Raw genomic sequence first — 17444 nt, 5'->3', positions numbered from 1 at the left:
GCAACTTGCAGCCGCGTGCCGGGGTCGGGGCTCTCTACCCCCCACATAACCGGGTTGCGACCCCCAGTTTGAGACCCAATGCTTTATAATTACTGTAGGGTGTATTCTATTTATTTTCCATTTACATTGGACATTTGTCATGACGCAATGTAAATATTATGTGATTATAATTTTTCATAAAATAATAAGAATTAAAAAACTTAATTTGTCTTTTTCTGCGCCCCTCAGCTTTATGCGCCCGAGGCAAGTGCCTCACTCGGCTCGCCCTTGTTATGGCACAGCCGATGGGTCTCACTCTTCCTCCAGGGTAAGCCATGTGGCCTCACCCCTCCTTGACTGAACCTCGGGGGCTCCAGCCCTCCTGCTTCACCCTGTGAGAGAGGCCAGCCGAGGCAGACCCCTGGGACAGACGTGTCCATTCCACAGAGATTAACACACCTCACCCAGCACTTGCAGGGTGCGGTATTAGTCACCTGGAACCCAGCAGTGGAAGTCCTTAGATTAGCACAGATGGTAGCAGCACAGACCAGTCTGGTCGGCCCAGAGCCCAGCCATGCTGCAGTGAACCCCATGTTCAGGCTCTGTCTATCTCCGTCTGACCCTCTCAGTTCCCAAGTGAGAGCCCCCTACTCCCTCCAGTAGCCAACTCTTACCCTCCTCCCCCACCTCACACCTTCCCAGTCCTTTGGTGGGGGGTCTGTGGTTAGCCTCCCTGCTGCGAGGTGGGGAAATCTATCTCCCGCTTGCTGGGTGTCAATGCCTGGTGGTTGACTTTTGCCATTGTCGGCTCGGATTCTCCTTTGATATGGGGGTGGCCTCGGCCAGTCCTTTTTAATGAGGCTCAGACGGCTAGGCACCGTGCGCTCCTGCATCTCTCAGTTTGTCCTGAGAGCAAACTTAGGCCTTTCCCCCCACTGGGTAGCCATGCAAAATATAAGGGAAACTGAGGCACACGTAGGGTTCCTAAACATTTTACAGAAAAGTCCCTCTGCGACCCACCAGGCATGTTCTGTGCACCAGGATCTGCCTCTGCAGATGGTCTGCTTGTTTCAAGGAGGCATTTTCCCCAGCTCTATTTGGGATCCGCTCAGTTCAGTTGTCACAGGTGAGGCGAGCGGTGGTCGCACACAAGGACTGGAGCCATTGTTTATCTCCCTGGGAGCTGCTGTTTTCCTGATACAATTTGGGCCAGGAATTGCCTCTCTCCATTAGAGTGAGCAGAGAGGAGGAATCAGTTCTGGATTCTCTTTACACACGCACCAGCCTTGCTCCATTTGTGCCAGAGAAATTATTCCTGATTTACACCGGTGAGGCCGAGAGGAGCATTGGGGTCGAGCGGCTGTAATTCAGACATTTGCAGAGATTCCTAGATTCCAAGGCCAGACGGGACCGTTACGATCATCTCGTCTGCCTCAGAATCACCAAGCGCCCCCAAAATCCTGAGAGCAGCTTCAAAATCTGGAGATTTTTGCATGACTAAAGTAATTAACAGAACCCCAACATTTGCCTTCTGGGCTTTGAGCTGTTGGGGAATCACATTTTCAAGCTTTTCTCTAGCACCACAAGAGATAGGGACCTGACTTTTTCATTTAAGTGAAGTAGGCATTCCCCCGTCATCATGGGACTCCTGGAGCTGAGGCCTTAAGAACACCCTCCCCCCCCCCACACACACATACAACATATCACAGGAGTTGCCAACATCACACTGAGCTGTGTAGTCCCGACCGGAATCCAACCTTCCTGTTGCAAGGCCCAATAACTGCAGGTTTCGCCACATTATCTCCCCGAGATCCAAACTCCAACCCCAGCCCACCAGCCGCCCAAGAGCAGCCCTGGCAGCTGGCCAAGGAGAGAGATTTCACATCCTGTGACTCAAATCCAGGGCAGGCTGATGAACGGGCTAATTCCCGCCCGCTGGGCCCTTGGGAAAATGCTACTTCTGCTTTTGTTGTTTTCATTACGTTCCTTTGACGTTGGTTGCTAGACCCTTGGTTTGAATGTGCGAGCGACTGCAGAACGTACCGTGCAGCCCGTGTTTGAAAGTCTCTGGGGTCCCTTCCGGCCCTGTCGTTGAAGTCCAGCCTACAACATGAACCAGCTTCGCCGGGAGACCCGGAGAGAGGCTCCCCTGTGAACCCCAGAGCCCAATGGGTTTTGGTGAGCAAAGGCTGCCCCGACTTTGGCACCGGGAGAGGGCTCACGGCTGAGCCTCTCGAGCAGACGGAGGTGCCTAAAGCCCTTTGAGGGGCAGGATTCAGGCCAGACCCCTCTCCTTGGCATTTCCTGCTCCAATTTCTGGCTTCTGTGCAGCCCATTCTCAGGCACCAAGCTCCCCCTGGGCATGATACAGGGAGCCCGGGCTGGGGGCCGGACGTAGGGCTGAGGACCACGGTGAGCGGCAGGCACCTGAAGTTTGGTGTTGCCCACTGAGCCTACATGGATCTAGCCCGCAAGTCCCACAGAGAGTCTGTGGTGGGGCAGGGAATTGAACCACAGATTTTAACTCAGACCCTAACCCCTGGGCCAGCCGTCACGGCTATGGGATGAACCCTGGTGGCAGCCCGCTGGGGCCTAGTCTGGAGCTGGACTCTGGACTCAGCAACCCTCGCCCCTTCCCCCACCCCCTCAGACACAGCAGGGAACCAGAAACACTCCTTAGAAACCCGCTGGGTGGTGCCAGGCCCAGCTCCGGGGAGACAGCCCAGCAGGGCTGGAGGGGCGGTCCGGGGGAAAGGCGCTGCTCCTGGGGGATGTAGGGCAAACCCCGCCCTTGTGCCTGTTTCCCCAGCTCCGTAAAACGGTGACAGTGACACTTCCTCCGGAAAGCCCTTTGCGAGCGCTGGATGCCCAGAGGTGGGTATTAACGCTGGGCACACCTTGCACACCCAGGCCATGGGCCCCGGGGTCTTCAGCTGTTCCAGGACCCCGCTGCCTCCCCTAGTGGACTCACCCCCTCCTCACCCCAGTTATTGGGGGTCCATCCGGGCCAGGCTGGGCAGTCAGCCAGCTCACGCCCCCCACCCGCTCCACCTGGCAGACCCGAGGCCCCGATCCCACGGGGCGGGCCCGGAGCCGGAGCCTCTCGCATCCGCCCAGCGAAGCGGGGAGGGCTCGGGCTGGTTTCCCCGGGACGAGGCCGCGCCCCTTTGGAGAAACACCTGTTCCGACCTGCCAGACAGGTTCCTCCCCCCCACCCCCCCGCGCCCCGGCGATGCTGGGCGAGCAGCTTGGGGAGCCTCGAAGCGCAGCGCGGCCGAGCGGGGAGCGCAACCAGCGGCCGGGCATGAGCGAGCGACCCAGTGGGCCCTGAGCGCACGAGGCCCGGCCCCCGGGGGATCCGCGCGCCCAGCTGCAAGGGACCCCCCACCCAGGGGACAACCCCCCCCGCCAGGCACCGCGCTCGCTCACGGAGGAAGATCCCGGCCCGGGGGGGCCGCTGTGACTTCCCCACGCGTGTCGCTGTGAGTTCCCCACGCGTGTCGTGACAGTGACGTCATGAGCGGGTCCTTCGCACCGGCCCCGGCCCCCGCGGCTTGGAAACTCCTGCTGCTCTGCCTCGCAGCCTCCGGTGAGTCGCCCGGTCCCGTAGCCCGGCTCGGGGCAAAGAGCCGGGACAGTTCTCCTGAGCAACTTGGAGCGAGGTTGCCTTGGTCCTGCCTCAGCGCGGGGGCCAGATTCGGGGGTTCCCCGGCGCCCTCCCAGCCCCCCATAAACACGGATCCGGGTTTGGATCCAGAGTTGCCTGCCTGGCTCTGGCCCTCTGCCCTCCATGCACCCCGGACCCCGCCCTGCAGCGATGTGGGGCCCTGGATCTCCGCCTGAGAACCCCCTTCGGGTTTGGGGGGGTTCCTTTATGTAGCCCCCCTGATTGCAGTTCATCCCGCGGCTCAGATCCTGCAGGAAACCCAGTGCGGGGGGGGGGGGGGGGGGGGCTGGACAGGATCGGGCCCGTGGACAGGATCGGGCCCCGTGTGCTTGTGCAGAGTGCTATTGTTGTGGCCGTTGGTTGTCAGGTGTTTTCAAACATTCTCCTGCATGGAGAGTCCCTCCCCACTTTCCCCCTACAAGGCCTCCCCCCACACCCCATTGCAACCCCCACAAACCGAGCAACCCCCCTCCCCCCTCCCCTGACCGGCCTGTGCACCCCTGGAACTCGGGGTTCCACCCCAAGCGAAGGGAGCGCCTTGCGGGGCTGGGGGCTGGCTCTGGGGTGGGGGGCAGGCAGTGGGCCATTGGCTAAAGGGACTTCCAAGGGATAAGAAACTTGTTCCCTTGCAGAGGACTCTTTAGAAGTGAAATCATTGGTGCTGCCTTCCGGGGGGGGGGGGTGTGTGTGACCCCCCCCAAGAGATGGGCCCCATAGAGCAAGCTGCTCCCCAGGCCCACCCTAGCCGGGGTTCACTGCCCCCCCCGTGCTACGTGTTGGCACCCCTCCCGCCCTGGCAGCCTCGCAGTGACTCGACAAAGCTGCCCCTTCCCAGCCCTGCCCCCTGTCAGCAGAGCTGCTGACTCAGGCTTTAGCCCTGTGGTGGTGGCTCCGGAGCAGCCGTGACTCAGAGCACGGCAGGATCATAACAAGCCGGGCTGGGCAGGGCCGGGCAGGTGAGCAGGTCCTCTGTGCCTGTAGAGCGCTCGGCACAACGGGGCCCCGACCTGCTGGGGGTCTCTGTGCCCCACGGTGGCTCAGATGGGAAATGCTGACGCCCTGACGTCTCGGTTCTTGGCGTAGGAAACGGGCCAAAAGCTCGGCTGGTGTCAGTCCCCAGAACTCTACTGAAGCCGGGAGGGCAACTCCGCTTGACACCGGCGGAGAATGGGCCCGGGCCTCCTTCCCTTGTGCCCAGGCAGTCGTTCACAGCCGGGCCTCGCGGGTGTCCACGGCCCATTGAGTAGCACGTGACGCCCGTTTTGCACGGGTGTGAACGAGGGCACGTGGCGCAGAGTGGATCGGGCAGCTTGTGTGCTGAGAGTGGATGCGCCAAGCTGTGCCCCCCGGGATCTGTGATGGCAGAGCAGCTGTTGCAGTGGGCAAAGGCAGATATGGGGGAGGGAGCCCAGAGAGTGCCCTGGCCAGGGCACCAGGCCCACTGCGTGTGCTCAGGGCAGGCTTCGGGCCTTCCTTGTCTTGTGTAGCTGAGCGGAAGCTGCTGTGTGAACGGGACGCAGTTGGCACCCGTCTCTAGGACCAGGCCGCTGGCTGGTGACTGACTCTTAGGTGGCACGTTGGCAGGGTGTGGTCCTGGCCAACCAGGCTCTTATTAGACAGGGTGTCAGCTCTGTGTGCCTCTGGCTCTGCAGCTAGGAACAACCACCAACCCCGACCCTACCGGGGGCAAAGTGGGCAGGGGGGATGACCCCCACCCCCTGCCCGTGGGCTGCTGAGCTGCTCCCAAGAGCCTCCAGCTCCGACCATTGATCTGCGACTCTCACAGCCCACTGCCCTCAATGCCCACAAAGAGCTAATTTGCATGTTTAATTGACACCCACCTCTTTTAATCATTGCTTCCCTAAGTGCACTCTAATCAATGCATATTAATAATAATGACGATGATCCTTTATTAATTATGGGGGAAGGCTTCCGGTTTCCTCTGTTCGTCAGCTGGAGAATGTTGGAGGGATTTAACCGGGCAAAGCCATTTCGGCCACCGCTGCGGGCACCCGGGCGCTGCTCACCGCAGGGGGGATGGGAGGCCAGGGCTGTGCTGATAACAATCACGGAGCGCTTTCATTCCGTCAGCTCTTGGGGAGGAGCAGGTGTTTCCTCATCAGTTTCAAGGCTGTCTCCCTGTAGTGTTGCCTTTTAGTGGGAGGCTGCCTGTACATTCCTGCCCCATGAGGAGAATCTCGTCCATTTCATCACTGCACACTCATTAGCTGCTTTCCAGACAGGTGACGGGAGGGTCTGTGCTCTTGCAGACTGTGTCAAGAGACGTTGCTTGTTTTCATTTAGAGAGGGGCCTGATCCGCCAAGTTCAGAGCTGGGTTCAAAGCTGGAGGCTGTCTGGATCCGGCGTTTAGGTGTGGACCCGGCTGTTGTGGGTACTTGATCCTGCCTCAGTGCGGGGGATGGATCAGATGACCTCTCCCTGTCCCTTCGAGCCCTACGTGTCTATGATTTAATGATTGTTCCCCCCTTGCCTCCTTCTCCGCTTCTGAGCTGATTAAAGGTGAAAGAACGTGATGAATCATGTGCCCTCTTCACTGTTTTCTTTTCCCCCTTTCCCCCTCAGCTGGTCTGATGAAAACAGACACTTTGCTAGTCAGTTTCACTTCCTGGTTCTCATGTGCCAGCCCCTGTCACTTGTCTGGAGCCACCTGTTCCCAGTTGATGCCTATGAAACCTACGATCCTGGGCGTGTTTCGTTCCATCTCAGTGTGTGTGTGAGTGGAGGGGTTTAAAACCAACTAGATTTGGGGCAGAATTTGTGACTCGCTAACTTGGCGTGACTGTGCCCGGGAGGAAGGTTCTGGAACCCAGACCGGGCCAGCCTGACACAGGAGATGCTTTAGAACCCAAATCCAGCTCCACGTTTTGGATCCAAACCCCAGCTCCCAGGAACCGGTTTGGATCTGGATCCGAACGTTCCAGCTTTACTCTCCCCTGAGATCCTGGCAGGGGCTGAGGGAAGCTGGTGGGGGGGGAGATGCCCAGGTTATAATCTTCCTCCTTCCAGCTCCAGGATTCCTTGACACCTCCCCATGTTCTGCTTGTCTCTCCCAGTGTTAGTGACTCTTGGGCGTGGGGGTGGCTCCAGAACTCATTGTCTTCCCCTCCCTTATTCCCTTTCTCTTGGTTTCTCTGTCTATTGTATGTGTCCGGGCACATCCTCGCTCTGATCACACGCAATACCTGCTATAGGGGAAGCCAGGCGTCTCCTCCCAAAGCCATGCTCCGTAATCAGCTCTCAGCAGCCAGAGGGCTGCTAATTGTTTAATGCGCCGCGCTTGGTGAGGATCAGCGTGGGTCTTGCTGTAAACAGTGTGTGTGTCTGTGTGTGTGAGAGAGAGAGAGGCGGCAGGCGGGTGTGCAAGTGGCCTGGGGGCCCTGGGGGCTCTGTCCAGTCTCCAAGGGAACCTCTCCTTTGACTCTGGTGGGAGTTGGATCAGGCCCCAGAAGCATGAGCTCCAGTCACAAGCACTAAAGGAGTCAGTCACTCCCCCGGCTGGGAGTCAGCAGCCAGCTGGTGTGTATGTGTGTGTGTGTGTGTGTGTGTGTGATGCCTACTGAGCCAGCTGATTAGCTGTGGGAGTGCAGGTAGATGGGTGTGCAGGACCATGTGTGGTGGGATGGACACGTCTGTGTCACAACAACGCCCTGCACCCCTGGGAATCGCACTGCGGCCAGATCTCCCCCCGTTTGTAATGAGGCAATGCTGACCTTTTAGCTCCCCTGACTATGCGCCGGCGGTGAGTGTTGCTTCCCCCAACAAGGGCTACTTCACTAGAGGATAACAACCTGCTACTGCTACCAGCTATTGGAGCTTCTCCTTTATCTCCAGTGGTTGGTCTCTTTGCTGAAGGTCCTTGTTCAAATCCTGCTGGTGCCCTATGGTGGGGGTTACAGCTCCATGAGGGACTCAAGATGAGGAATGAGTTTGTTATGCTATACTGCCGAGGGGCAGTCTGGCTTAGTGGCAAGGGCACTGTATTGTGACTCAAGACACCTAGGTTCTGTTACTGGCTCTGCCACAGACCTTGAGTAAGTGCCATCCCTGCTCTGTGCCTCAGTTTCCCCCCCCACCTTTTGTCTGATTACACTGTGAGCTCGTTGGGGGCAGGGACCGTCTCTCGCTGGGTGTCTGTGCAAGACCCTGAAGTAATACAGAAAATAATTCTCCCTGATTTGTGGCATAAAGATGCTCATCTCCTTCCTGCTGTTCGGGGCTCGTCTGTCTCCGTTCCTGTGTGCCTAGCATCACCTGGTTAAGATCGGACGGTTCTCTGGCAGATCAGCTCTAGGGATTATTCGGGGGGCAGATCTTCGGCCTGGGTTAGCCAGGAGGTCGGACAAGACAATCACAATGTTCCCGCCTGGCCTTGGAGTCTATGAAGTGATGCCAGGGAGGTCCCTGCTGGGGCGGTGAGACCCTTGGCTCAGACTTCCTCGTCGGCTGGCGTAACCCGATGGTTGTTGTGGAGTCCAGCCTGGGCTCCGGCACTGTACAGCCCCACTCTCTCCGGCTACTACACCCCGGCTGACTTGTCCCTGCCTCTCTAGGGGACGGAGGAGGTCAATGGATTAGAGAGATTCAGGCTAATTGAAGGTGCTTACAGGGTGGGAAGGAGACAGTGGAATAGCTGCCCTGCAGCCCTCTGCCATCTGAAATCTTTCAATCCAGCCGGGGCATCTCTGTCTGACAGAGCCACTCGGGCTCGCACCGGAGCAATGGGAGGGGACCGGGGTGTGGGAATCCCTGGGGGAGGGTGTCGGGCCTGGGATATGCAGGCGCTCAGACTAGATCGTCAGCATGGGTCCTGGCCTTGAGAGCTTAGGGTGAACTGGCTGCATTGAAATCAACAGCAAAACTCCCACGGACCTCAATGGGGCCGGGATTCTGCCCAGTGAATCCAAGAGAGTGGCTGTAGGGGCTCGCTCGGGTCTGTCGTGGGGCTCTGCGTGAGGATGGGGGCTTCGGATCCCATTTCCCCGGCCGCGTGGAACGGGTGCTGTCACTGCGAGGGGCTCCGTCCCGCTTTGGCTGCCCTAGGACGGACCCTGCACCCAACCGGGGTGGATCCCACTGCAGGGGCTCCCCTGAACGGCTAACTGGGGAGCCCCAGGGCCTGAGACCTCCAGCAGTTCCCCAGGACTCTGGCGTGATTCAGCGGCATTCACCCTGCAGGGCAGGAGGAAATGTGACGCCCCGAGACTGGAGACTTTGCACAAACCCAGCCTGTGCGGCCGGAGAGCAGGCAGGAGCCAAAACCACTCGTGCCCCGGCCGTTGGAGCTGGTCGTTCGTCACCGCCAATAAAACTGCTGAGCCGCTGACTCCCCTGACAGCCCTGTAACCGCGCAGAGCAGGCCAATTAGCTGTGGGTTTCCCCCTTGCATCGGGCTGGGCCTGCGTCCCGTGCACCTGTCGGGCAGCTCAGCTGGTCCCGAGAAGGATCTGGGGAGCCCCAGGATTCCTTCACTTCTCCCCCTTGCCCCAGGGCATATGGTAACGGGCTATTTTCTCTAGCAAAAGCCCGCGGATGGGGGATGGGCCCCAACCCGCCCACTGGCCCGGTCCTCCCAAGGGGAAATCTGTCCACTGCCCTGGGAGAGCTGCAGGCTTCCCGGGGGCAGGTCTGACTGCAGGGAGGGTGTGGGAGGGGGAGTGGGCCTGGCACAAATGGATGAGCAGGAAGGAGACCAGGGCTGGGAGTGAGTCTCCAGCGTAGCAGGGCACTAACTGTGCCAGGCGAGGGGATGAGACCAAGCCTAGCCCCTCCTGCCTGGCAGCAGAGCACGCCAGTGGGCACCGGCCTTTGCAGGGCTCCCGGCTTAAGAGCAGATTGAGCCGGGGCGTTTTCCCCCAAGCCAGAGGGCCCCAACCTTTATCTGAAGCCTCCAGGGACACGGAGCTGGGGGTCCCGGGAAGCTGCCCTGCCTGCAGTCATTTCTCAGTGGTGCTTCTCTGGGGGTCTGGCAACTCTGTACCCCGCCCGCTGAATTCACCTTCCCCGGGGTCCGAGCAGGCTGCGCTGGTGTGCTGGGGGTGTGGGAGGTTGTCCAATGTGCCCAGCGCCTCCCACGGTGACCCGCTGATGGGTTGGGTACGGGGTAAGCTCTGGGGTGATATCAGCCGCCCTGGGTTCAAGTCCCAGCACTGCGCCTCAGTTTCCCCCTCTGTAAAATGGGGCAATAATCCCTCCTGTTCATCACCCTGGGTGTGGTTTGTTTACCCAGACTGTGAGCTTGCCAGGGCCGGGACTGTGTGGGTACAGCCATGGGGCCAGTCGTTATAGGGTTTGGCAACTTCTAGTCTGACTTTGGGCCTTGGATTGTGAGCTCAGTGGACCTGCGACTGTCTTATTGTGTATCTGTGTAGTGCCTGGCATGACGGTGGGGCCCCCTGGTCTCACTCAGGGGCTGTGCAGCGCCCTGCACGACAGCGCCCCCCCCGCCCCCCCCCCCGGTCTCGATTGAACCTTTAGATGCGACTGTAACACCAGTAATAATAAGAACCAGTCCCACATCTCTCATGTGGCTGACCAAGGTGGCCTGAACTTTGACAGTTGTTCTTCGCCGTGGTGTGTCTGAGAGACGTTCACGCTGACCATGAATCTGCTCCCTCGACTCACACCAAGTAGCCTTACTCCAAAGCGATCAGTGCTGTATTCCCAGAGGAAGGGACTGTGCATGCACATGGGGTGAGGCCCCACCCGTAATGGGAAAGATTGGGCCAAAAAGTTCCCACAGAATTTCAAATAATCACTAGGCCTGCCAGCCGGCCTCGCGCCCGCAGGAATCATTGGATCTGTAATGGTGCCGTAATTTTTGAGTGCCCTACGCAGCCGCGTATGCCTAAGGATGGCCCTGGATCCGTTCCCTCTTGGTACCCACGTGCTGAGCCAGGGCTCTGAGTGCATCAGAGCTAGTGAGAAAAGAATCCTAGAATATCAGGGTTGGAAGGGACCTCAGGAGGTCATCTAGTCCAACCCCCTGCTCAAAGCAGGACCAATCCCCAGACAGATTTTTGCCCCAGATCCCTAAGTGGCCTCCTCAAGGATTGAACTCACAACCCTGGGTTTAGTAGGCCAATGCTCAAACCAAAGAGAATTTCTATCTCCTGGGGACAGTCCAACAGTCCAGAGTTTGTTTTTCCTCCCAATCGTGATGAAAAGTCCAAAACTCGAAATATTTGACGGAACGAAACATTCCGGTTCGGAAACACTGAAATGAAACGATCCAGTAATATCGCAACAGTATCGAACGGTCGATTTCATTGGCTGAGCTTGCGAAGGTCTTACTCTCTACTTGATGGCATCTCTCTGTCTGTCAGTCTGTCTGTCTGCGACATGTTGTATGCAGAGCTGTTGTAGCCATGTGGGTCCTAGGATGTTAGAGAGACGAGGCAGGGGAGGGAATACCTGTTATTGAGCCAACTTCTGTCGGGGAGAGAGACAAGCCGTCGAGCGACACAGAGCTCTTCTCCAGAGCTTGTCTCTTTCACCATCCAAGGTCGGTCCGATGACAGAGATTACCTCACCCGCCTTGTCTGTCTGTCACATGGTGATGACTTTGCAACACCACAGATGATCAATTCCAACATTTCAGGGAACGTTCTAGGCACCAGGGGGCGGAACCCAACTGGTCTGGGGGAAATCTGGAAAACAGGAAGGGGGCGGAATGGAGGACCTGTGGAGCCCCGGCCATGCAATTAGCACAGCCACCGTCGTTATCTGTAGATCCAACAAGTGGCGGATGGCACCCAAAGTGAAATGAAACAGAACGCGGAAGGCGAAACAAGCTCCCCCATTTGGAAGCGTTTCCGTTGGACGTTTCGTTCCAAATGGAGCGTGTCGGTTTTGACGAGACACGGGCCTTTTCCAACGGCCCGTCGTAAATATCTCGCCCCGCTCTAGCGTGGGTTGCTCCGTTCCGTTGGAGCCCTTCGTCGGGGCCGTTGGACAGAGGCTGCGTATGTGTTGGTCCCTGTCATCCAGGAGCTGGAAGAGCCGGGAAAGTCCTGCCTTCATTCACTGCCTGGCCTGTCGGCTGAGCCTGTCCGAAAGAGGCACTGCAGTCCGGGGCTGGGCTCACGTAGGCCAACAATCAACCGACTCCTGGTCCCTACTTTGTGCGGCTTTGCGTTACGTTTTCCCTGCAGGCCCCGGGGGTGCTGGGCACAGAGCTGGAGAGGAGCAGGTGGGTGGTAGGAGCAGGCGGTGGCTGTTTTTCTGGTTGAGTGGGTGTGTTTCGCCGGCTTAGGCTGCGGGTGCAGTTAGCTTTATGGGATAATGAGCTGGGAGGGACTCGCAAGGCAGGGACTGGGGGTGGGACAGGCCGGCTGGGTTGCGAAAAACAGGAGGGGCCCCGGAAACTCTCCCCCACTCTCACTGCAGGGGCTGGGGGTGCTTATTTCGGGGTTTTGTGCATTGACTTTGGGGATCAAACAAGAGGAGGAAGGAGCCACTTGGCAGGTCTGTAACTCCGGCCAGCTCAGGACCCCAGAATGTCAGGGAATCTGTCCTTTCATCCACCCCACAGCTGGGTTTGTCTCGTCTCAGGTGGGGAAACTGAGTCACGGAGCAGGGGAAGTGACTTGCCCAGGGCCACTCGGTTAATTTTTGCCAAGACAATGGAAAGAACCAGGAGTCCTGGCTCCCAGTCGTCCGTCCGTCCATCTGTCAGACAGGGTGTGGACCGCTGCAGCGTGGAGGCTGCGGTGACCTTCAGTGCAGTGAGATCCGCCAGCTGCACGCCCTGCTTGAGGGACCCCAGAGCAGCTGTCTCTGTCCCCTAGTCAGCAAGGCTCTGCCCCCTTCTGGCTGCCCATCTCCTGTGCTGGGCATCTGACCTTCCGCTCTTCCCAGCAAGCTGTGGCAGGGAGACCGAGGGTGGTGTGAAGGGCAGTGGAGGAGGTGGGGGTGTGACGGGGGGTGGGCATTTGGGGGACATGTAGGGCATTTGGGGGCTCTGAAGGGCGTGTGGTGCAGTCAGCTGCAGGTGTCCCCCACCCTCCGCATTCCTGCCCGCTCGGGGATTGTGCCAGGCCCAGCAGCTTTGCCAGCTCCCCGTGCCAGCAAAACAAAGGTGCTTGTGCAATGGGGGCGTGAACCAAACTGGGGGGGGGGTCTGATCTCTCATTCCAACCATTGGGTCCCCCCAATCTCTCAGGGGTTCTAGGGAGCAGATGCCAGCAGCATGGTCCCCCCAGCCCCAGCATGGTCCCCTCCACAGAGTCTAGACCTACCCCAGTCTCCTCCTCCTTCTCCCGTGGGTGCTACGGTGCCTTTCATTCCCTGCCCTTGCAGAGGTTTATAGGGCCCTGGGGCGAGAGGGGGCCAGGCCCAACCGTCCCCTCTGCGGGTTGGGCAACCAGAGCTGAAGCAGCGAAGCCAGCAGGCTGCAGCCCTCGTTTGGCCAATTAACTTGATTGCAGCCCTGTGGGCTTTGGTGTTACAAGCGCTGGGGAATACAGGGCTAATTGCCCTGCATTTCGCTGACAAACCAAAGGAGCCGGGAGCTGGTGGAGCCAGTTTGGGGCTCCTTTAGTTTTGTTTGACCCTCCTTCCTCTGGCGCCCGGGTACTGTGCTGCTTCCAGCCCAGCTGCCCGGGCACTGCCACAGACACCCCTGGCACCGTCTGGCCTGGGCCGGGAGCTCTTGGAGTCCAGCACCTCAAAGGGCGTTGGGTACCTCCGTAGAGGCCAGGCCAGGCCATCCCCTTACTAGGGCAGCAGTAGGCAGCGAGGAGACACACGCAGGTGCCACGTTGCAGAGGCACTAGAGAGCGCCAGGGGGTGTTGTAACGTGTGCCAGATCCCAGACACGTTTATACCCTGGCAGAGCCGGGACTAGAACTCTGGATCTTTGTCTCCAAAGCAACAGGCCTCTTCCCCGGGAGCAGCAGGGGAGGCTCCCCTCTGCACAAGCAGCGTTAGGGCTTTGATGCTGGGAAGGAGCGTTTCCCGGCCGCGTGCAGAGAGCGCGAAGAGCAGTGTTCGTCGGCACGTGTGCCGGTGATGGGACGCAGGGGCCGCTACGCCCAACCTTTCCGTGAACCTGGACCAGCTCCTAGGGCGGGGGGGAAGGGGCTGGCTGCAGGGAGGAGGGGGATGGCTGATGGGGAGCACAGAAATGCAGGCGGAGAAACAATCCATGCAGTTGCTGTGCGGTAAATCGCCGTGCACGCAATTGCGAGGGCGATGTCGGTGTACATCCTTGTATCTTCCTGCTGGGGCCTTTGCATGCTTGTTTTTCCTGGAAATCTGCCTGGAAGATTGGATCTGGAGGGGCTGGTTTGAACGCATGCTGGGGAGAGCGGGTTGCATGCCCCAGGGAGGCAAGTGCGATCCAAGGACCATGAGGAGGAGCTGTGCTGGTTGCCTGGTGTTGGGAGCTGTTCCCGGATCGCCGAGATCCAGTGGATACCAGAGCGGCTGGGAAGAGCAGGGAGCCCCAGCCTGTGGTGCTCCAAGCTAGATCACTGAACATAAGAATGGCCAGACTGGGTCAGACCAAAGGTCCATCCAGCCCAGTATCCTGTCTACCGACAGTGGCCAATGCCAGGTGCCCCAGAGGGAGTGAACCTAACAGGCAATGATCAAGTGATCTCTCTCCTGCCATCCATCTCCACTCTCTGACAAACAGAGGCTAGGGACACTATTCCTTACCTATCCTGGCTAATAGCCATTAATGGACTTAACCTCCATGAATTTATCTAGTTCTCTTATAGTCCTAGCCTTCACAACCTCCACAGGCAAGGAGTTCCACAGGTTGACTGTGCGCTATGTGAAGAAGAACTTCCTTTTATTTGTTTTAAACCTGCTGCCCATTAATTTCATTTGGTGGCGCCTAGTTCTTATATTATGGGAACAAGTAAATAACTTTTCCTTATTCGCTTTCTCCACATCACTCACAATTTTATGTATCTCTATCATATCGCCCCTTAGTCTCCTCTTTTCCAAGCTGAAAAGTCCTAGCCTCTTTAATCTCTCCTCATATGGGACCCGTTCCAACCCTCTAATCATTTTAGTATCAGAGGGGTAGCTGTGTTAGTCTGAATCTGTAAAAATTCCTCATTTTTACATCTGTACGCAGTATTCAAGATGTGGGCATACCACGGATTTCTATAAGGGCAATAAGATATTCTCCATCTTATTCTCTATCCCTTTTTGAATGATTCCTAACATCCTGTTTGCTTTTTTTTGACCGCCTCTGCACACTGCATGGACGTCTTCAGAGAACTATCCACGATGACTCCAAGATCTCTTTCCTGATTAGTTGTAGCTAAATTAGCCCCCACCATATTGTTTGTATAGTTGGGGTTATTTTTTCCAATGTGCATTACTTTACATTTATCCACATTAAATTTCATTTGCCATTTTGTTGCCCAATCACTTAGTTTTGTGAGATCTTTTTGAAGTTCTTCGCAGTCTGCTTTGGTCTTAACTGTCTTGAGCGGTTTAGTATCATCTGCAAACTTTGCCACCTCACATTTTACCCAGTGCACTGGCAAGTGATCAGCAGAGAGCAAGCCATCTCCCAGGGGTTTTGTGTCTCTCGTCCCTACGGCTTGACAGCAGTTTTAGGCTCTGCCGCATTGCGGGAACGTCTGGTTGGAAGGGACGGGGCGTCCTGGCGCATCTCAGGGACTCCTCGGTGGTGTTCCCTGCCCAGAACGCTGCTAAGGGGGAGGAGAACAGCCCCCTGGCATGGGCTCTGAACTGAGCCCCAGCCATGGCCTCTGGAGCCTGTGACACACGCAGCCCTCAGAGCCACCCTGCCTCCTGTGGGATGCACGGCGGCTCCTTGCCAGAAGTGCGTGTTCCCCAGTGGTCGGGCTTTACTGGTGCAAACAGCAAAGGCTGCAACTGCTGGAAGAGGCTGCTCCTTTGTGCCGGCAGCGCGCTGCCCCTGTGCCACGGGGCATGCGACGCGGGGAGACCCCTCCAGATTGGATGGGATCGGGATCAGGGACCTGTTTCTCTCCTTTTCTGGCTCCCCATCAATTTCAGGGCTCAAGCATCCGGGTTCCCAGCCCTGAGAGCTGCGGCCTGCCCCTGGGCTGGGGAAACGCCAGCTGAGCTGTCGCTGCCCCTCGCCTCAGTGCGGGCCCAGGATGGGCGGAGCTGGGGGGTTCCACCGCACGAGGTAGGATAGGGTCTGGATGGGAGCTACCCCCTGGCAGCGCTGACAGCCTGTGGGTGCGTCTCACGCTGGCAGGTGTTGTGCCCTGGCCCTTCTTCAGGCCCCTCTCCGGGAGGCTCTCAGGCCTGGATGAATTAACCTTGTGCAGCAGGGCAGCATCAGCCCTCTCTTGGGGGGAGACTGAGGCACAGAGCGGGGACGGGAGCCGTGGCTGAACCAGGGCTCCATCCACTCCCCGTGGCCCTGCAGACCATCCCAGAGCAGAGATGGAGGCTCAGAAGGCAGCAGTCACACTGGAGCAGGGCAGCCCTGCTGGCTGGTGCGGGGAGCCGGAGGGCTTGTGTGGGGAAAGGGTGCATGGACGTGAGACGCTTCTGTGTGAAAGGCAGAGGGAAGCTCCCGGCTGGATCCGGGGACCCAGAACAATGGGGGGCTGACATAAGCCCAGCTGGCAGCTAATTCTCCTAAAGACCCAGCGTGACGTTAATCAGCAGGTAGGGCCTGGGGCGCCCATTGTTTCCTGGCCTGTCGGATATTAAAGGGACCGGCTGTTTGGGAGGAGAGGGGATCTAGCGTGGGCCGGTTCTTGGCTTCTGCCGGGAGGGTTCTTGGCTTCATTCTTGGTAAACCTTCAGAGGATCTGCTAAAGTAAAACAGTGATGTAGTCACACCCGGAGCCCCCCCACAAGGCTGGTGCTCCTGCCCCACTCCCATCCCCGCAGCGCCCCCTGCTGGGAGAGCTGGGGCTGGATGCTTTCTTTACAGGCAGTGCTCCAGCCCCACTCACCACAGCGCCCCCTGCTGGGTCTAAAGCAGCTGCGAATTTCCTTCTGCTGCAGGAGGCTGGGCTGAGGGGAGCTGTGAGCTCCCCACACCACCCACCCACCGTGCTGGCACCAGCACAGGGCCCTCCCCTGGCTCCACAAGAGGGGATTTGGGAGGTTCAGTGCTCTGAATCAGTGTAAACCCTCCGGGCTGGTCTACACCTGAAACGCTTCAGTGCAGACGCTCCCGACAGCGACGGAGGGTGTCTCCCGCCCTCGAGGTGGACAGAAGAATTCTTCCATTGGCCTAGCACTGACTGCACTGGGCTTAGGCTGGGGAATGGATTTCTCACCCCCTCGGAGCTGCAGCTGGGCTGCCGTACGTTCCCAGTGTAGACCAGCCCCCATCCCAAAGTTCTCCAGGGCCCGTTCTGTGTGCCCGCTGCCCCAGCCGCCCCCAAAGGCTCCATGCCAGGGCAGAACCAGCGTGCTAGGGCTCTGCGGCCTGGTTCCCTCGCCCTTACCCTGGGTGGCAGTGGTGGGGTGGGAGGTAGAACTGGGTCTGCGCTTATGCTGGTTAGTGGGGGAGGGGGGCCGGCTTCAAGACCTGGCCACCTACAGCCTGCAGGGCTTATGTGCCAGCTGGGGTCAGGAGGGAAACCCAGCCCTGGGCTCTGATTGGGCCCCTCCGGGATCTGTGTATCCAGCCCCCTGGGACTGAACAGCTCTGGGGGTGGGCAAAGGGGTGTCAGTGCTTTGGGGGGGGGACGCTGTGTGGGGTTAAACTGCATCCTGCGGGGATGTGGAGCATATAGACGTGTGAAAAGATGGGGGAACCAAGTTCAGGGGGAGGGTGTAACTGCCCCCCTTGTTCCT

The 17444-nt window shown here is 58.5% G+C and overlaps 1 protein-coding gene across 3 annotated transcripts in view; it reads left to right on the top strand.

Moving 5' to 3' along the window:
- Positions 1–2725: 2725 nt before the first annotated feature.
- NECTIN4 (nectin cell adhesion molecule 4) overlaps positions 2726–17444 on the top strand; it is a 51176-nt gene continuing 36457 nt past the window's right edge. For 2 of the 3 annotated variants that reach the window (XM_065573689.1, XM_065573688.1), the window contains exon 1: positions 3345–3568. In XM_065573689.1, coding sequence (XP_065429761.1) covers positions 3496–3568 — 73 coding nt within the window. In that variant the 5' untranslated portion in view covers positions 3345–3495. Of the gene's footprint in view, positions 2854–3344; positions 3569–17444 lie in introns of those variants that run through there. The other variant, XM_065573690.1, reaches the window with a different exon arrangement.

This window comes from Chrysemys picta, chromosome 20 (assembly GCF_011386835.1).
Source record: "Chrysemys picta bellii isolate R12L10 chromosome 20, ASM1138683v2, whole genome shotgun sequence".
NCBI classification, from domain to species: domain Eukaryota; kingdom Metazoa; phylum Chordata; order Testudines; family Emydidae; genus Chrysemys; species Chrysemys picta.
Note: the sequence above shows the minus strand (reverse complement) of the source record. Positions and strands in the feature narration are given on the sequence as shown.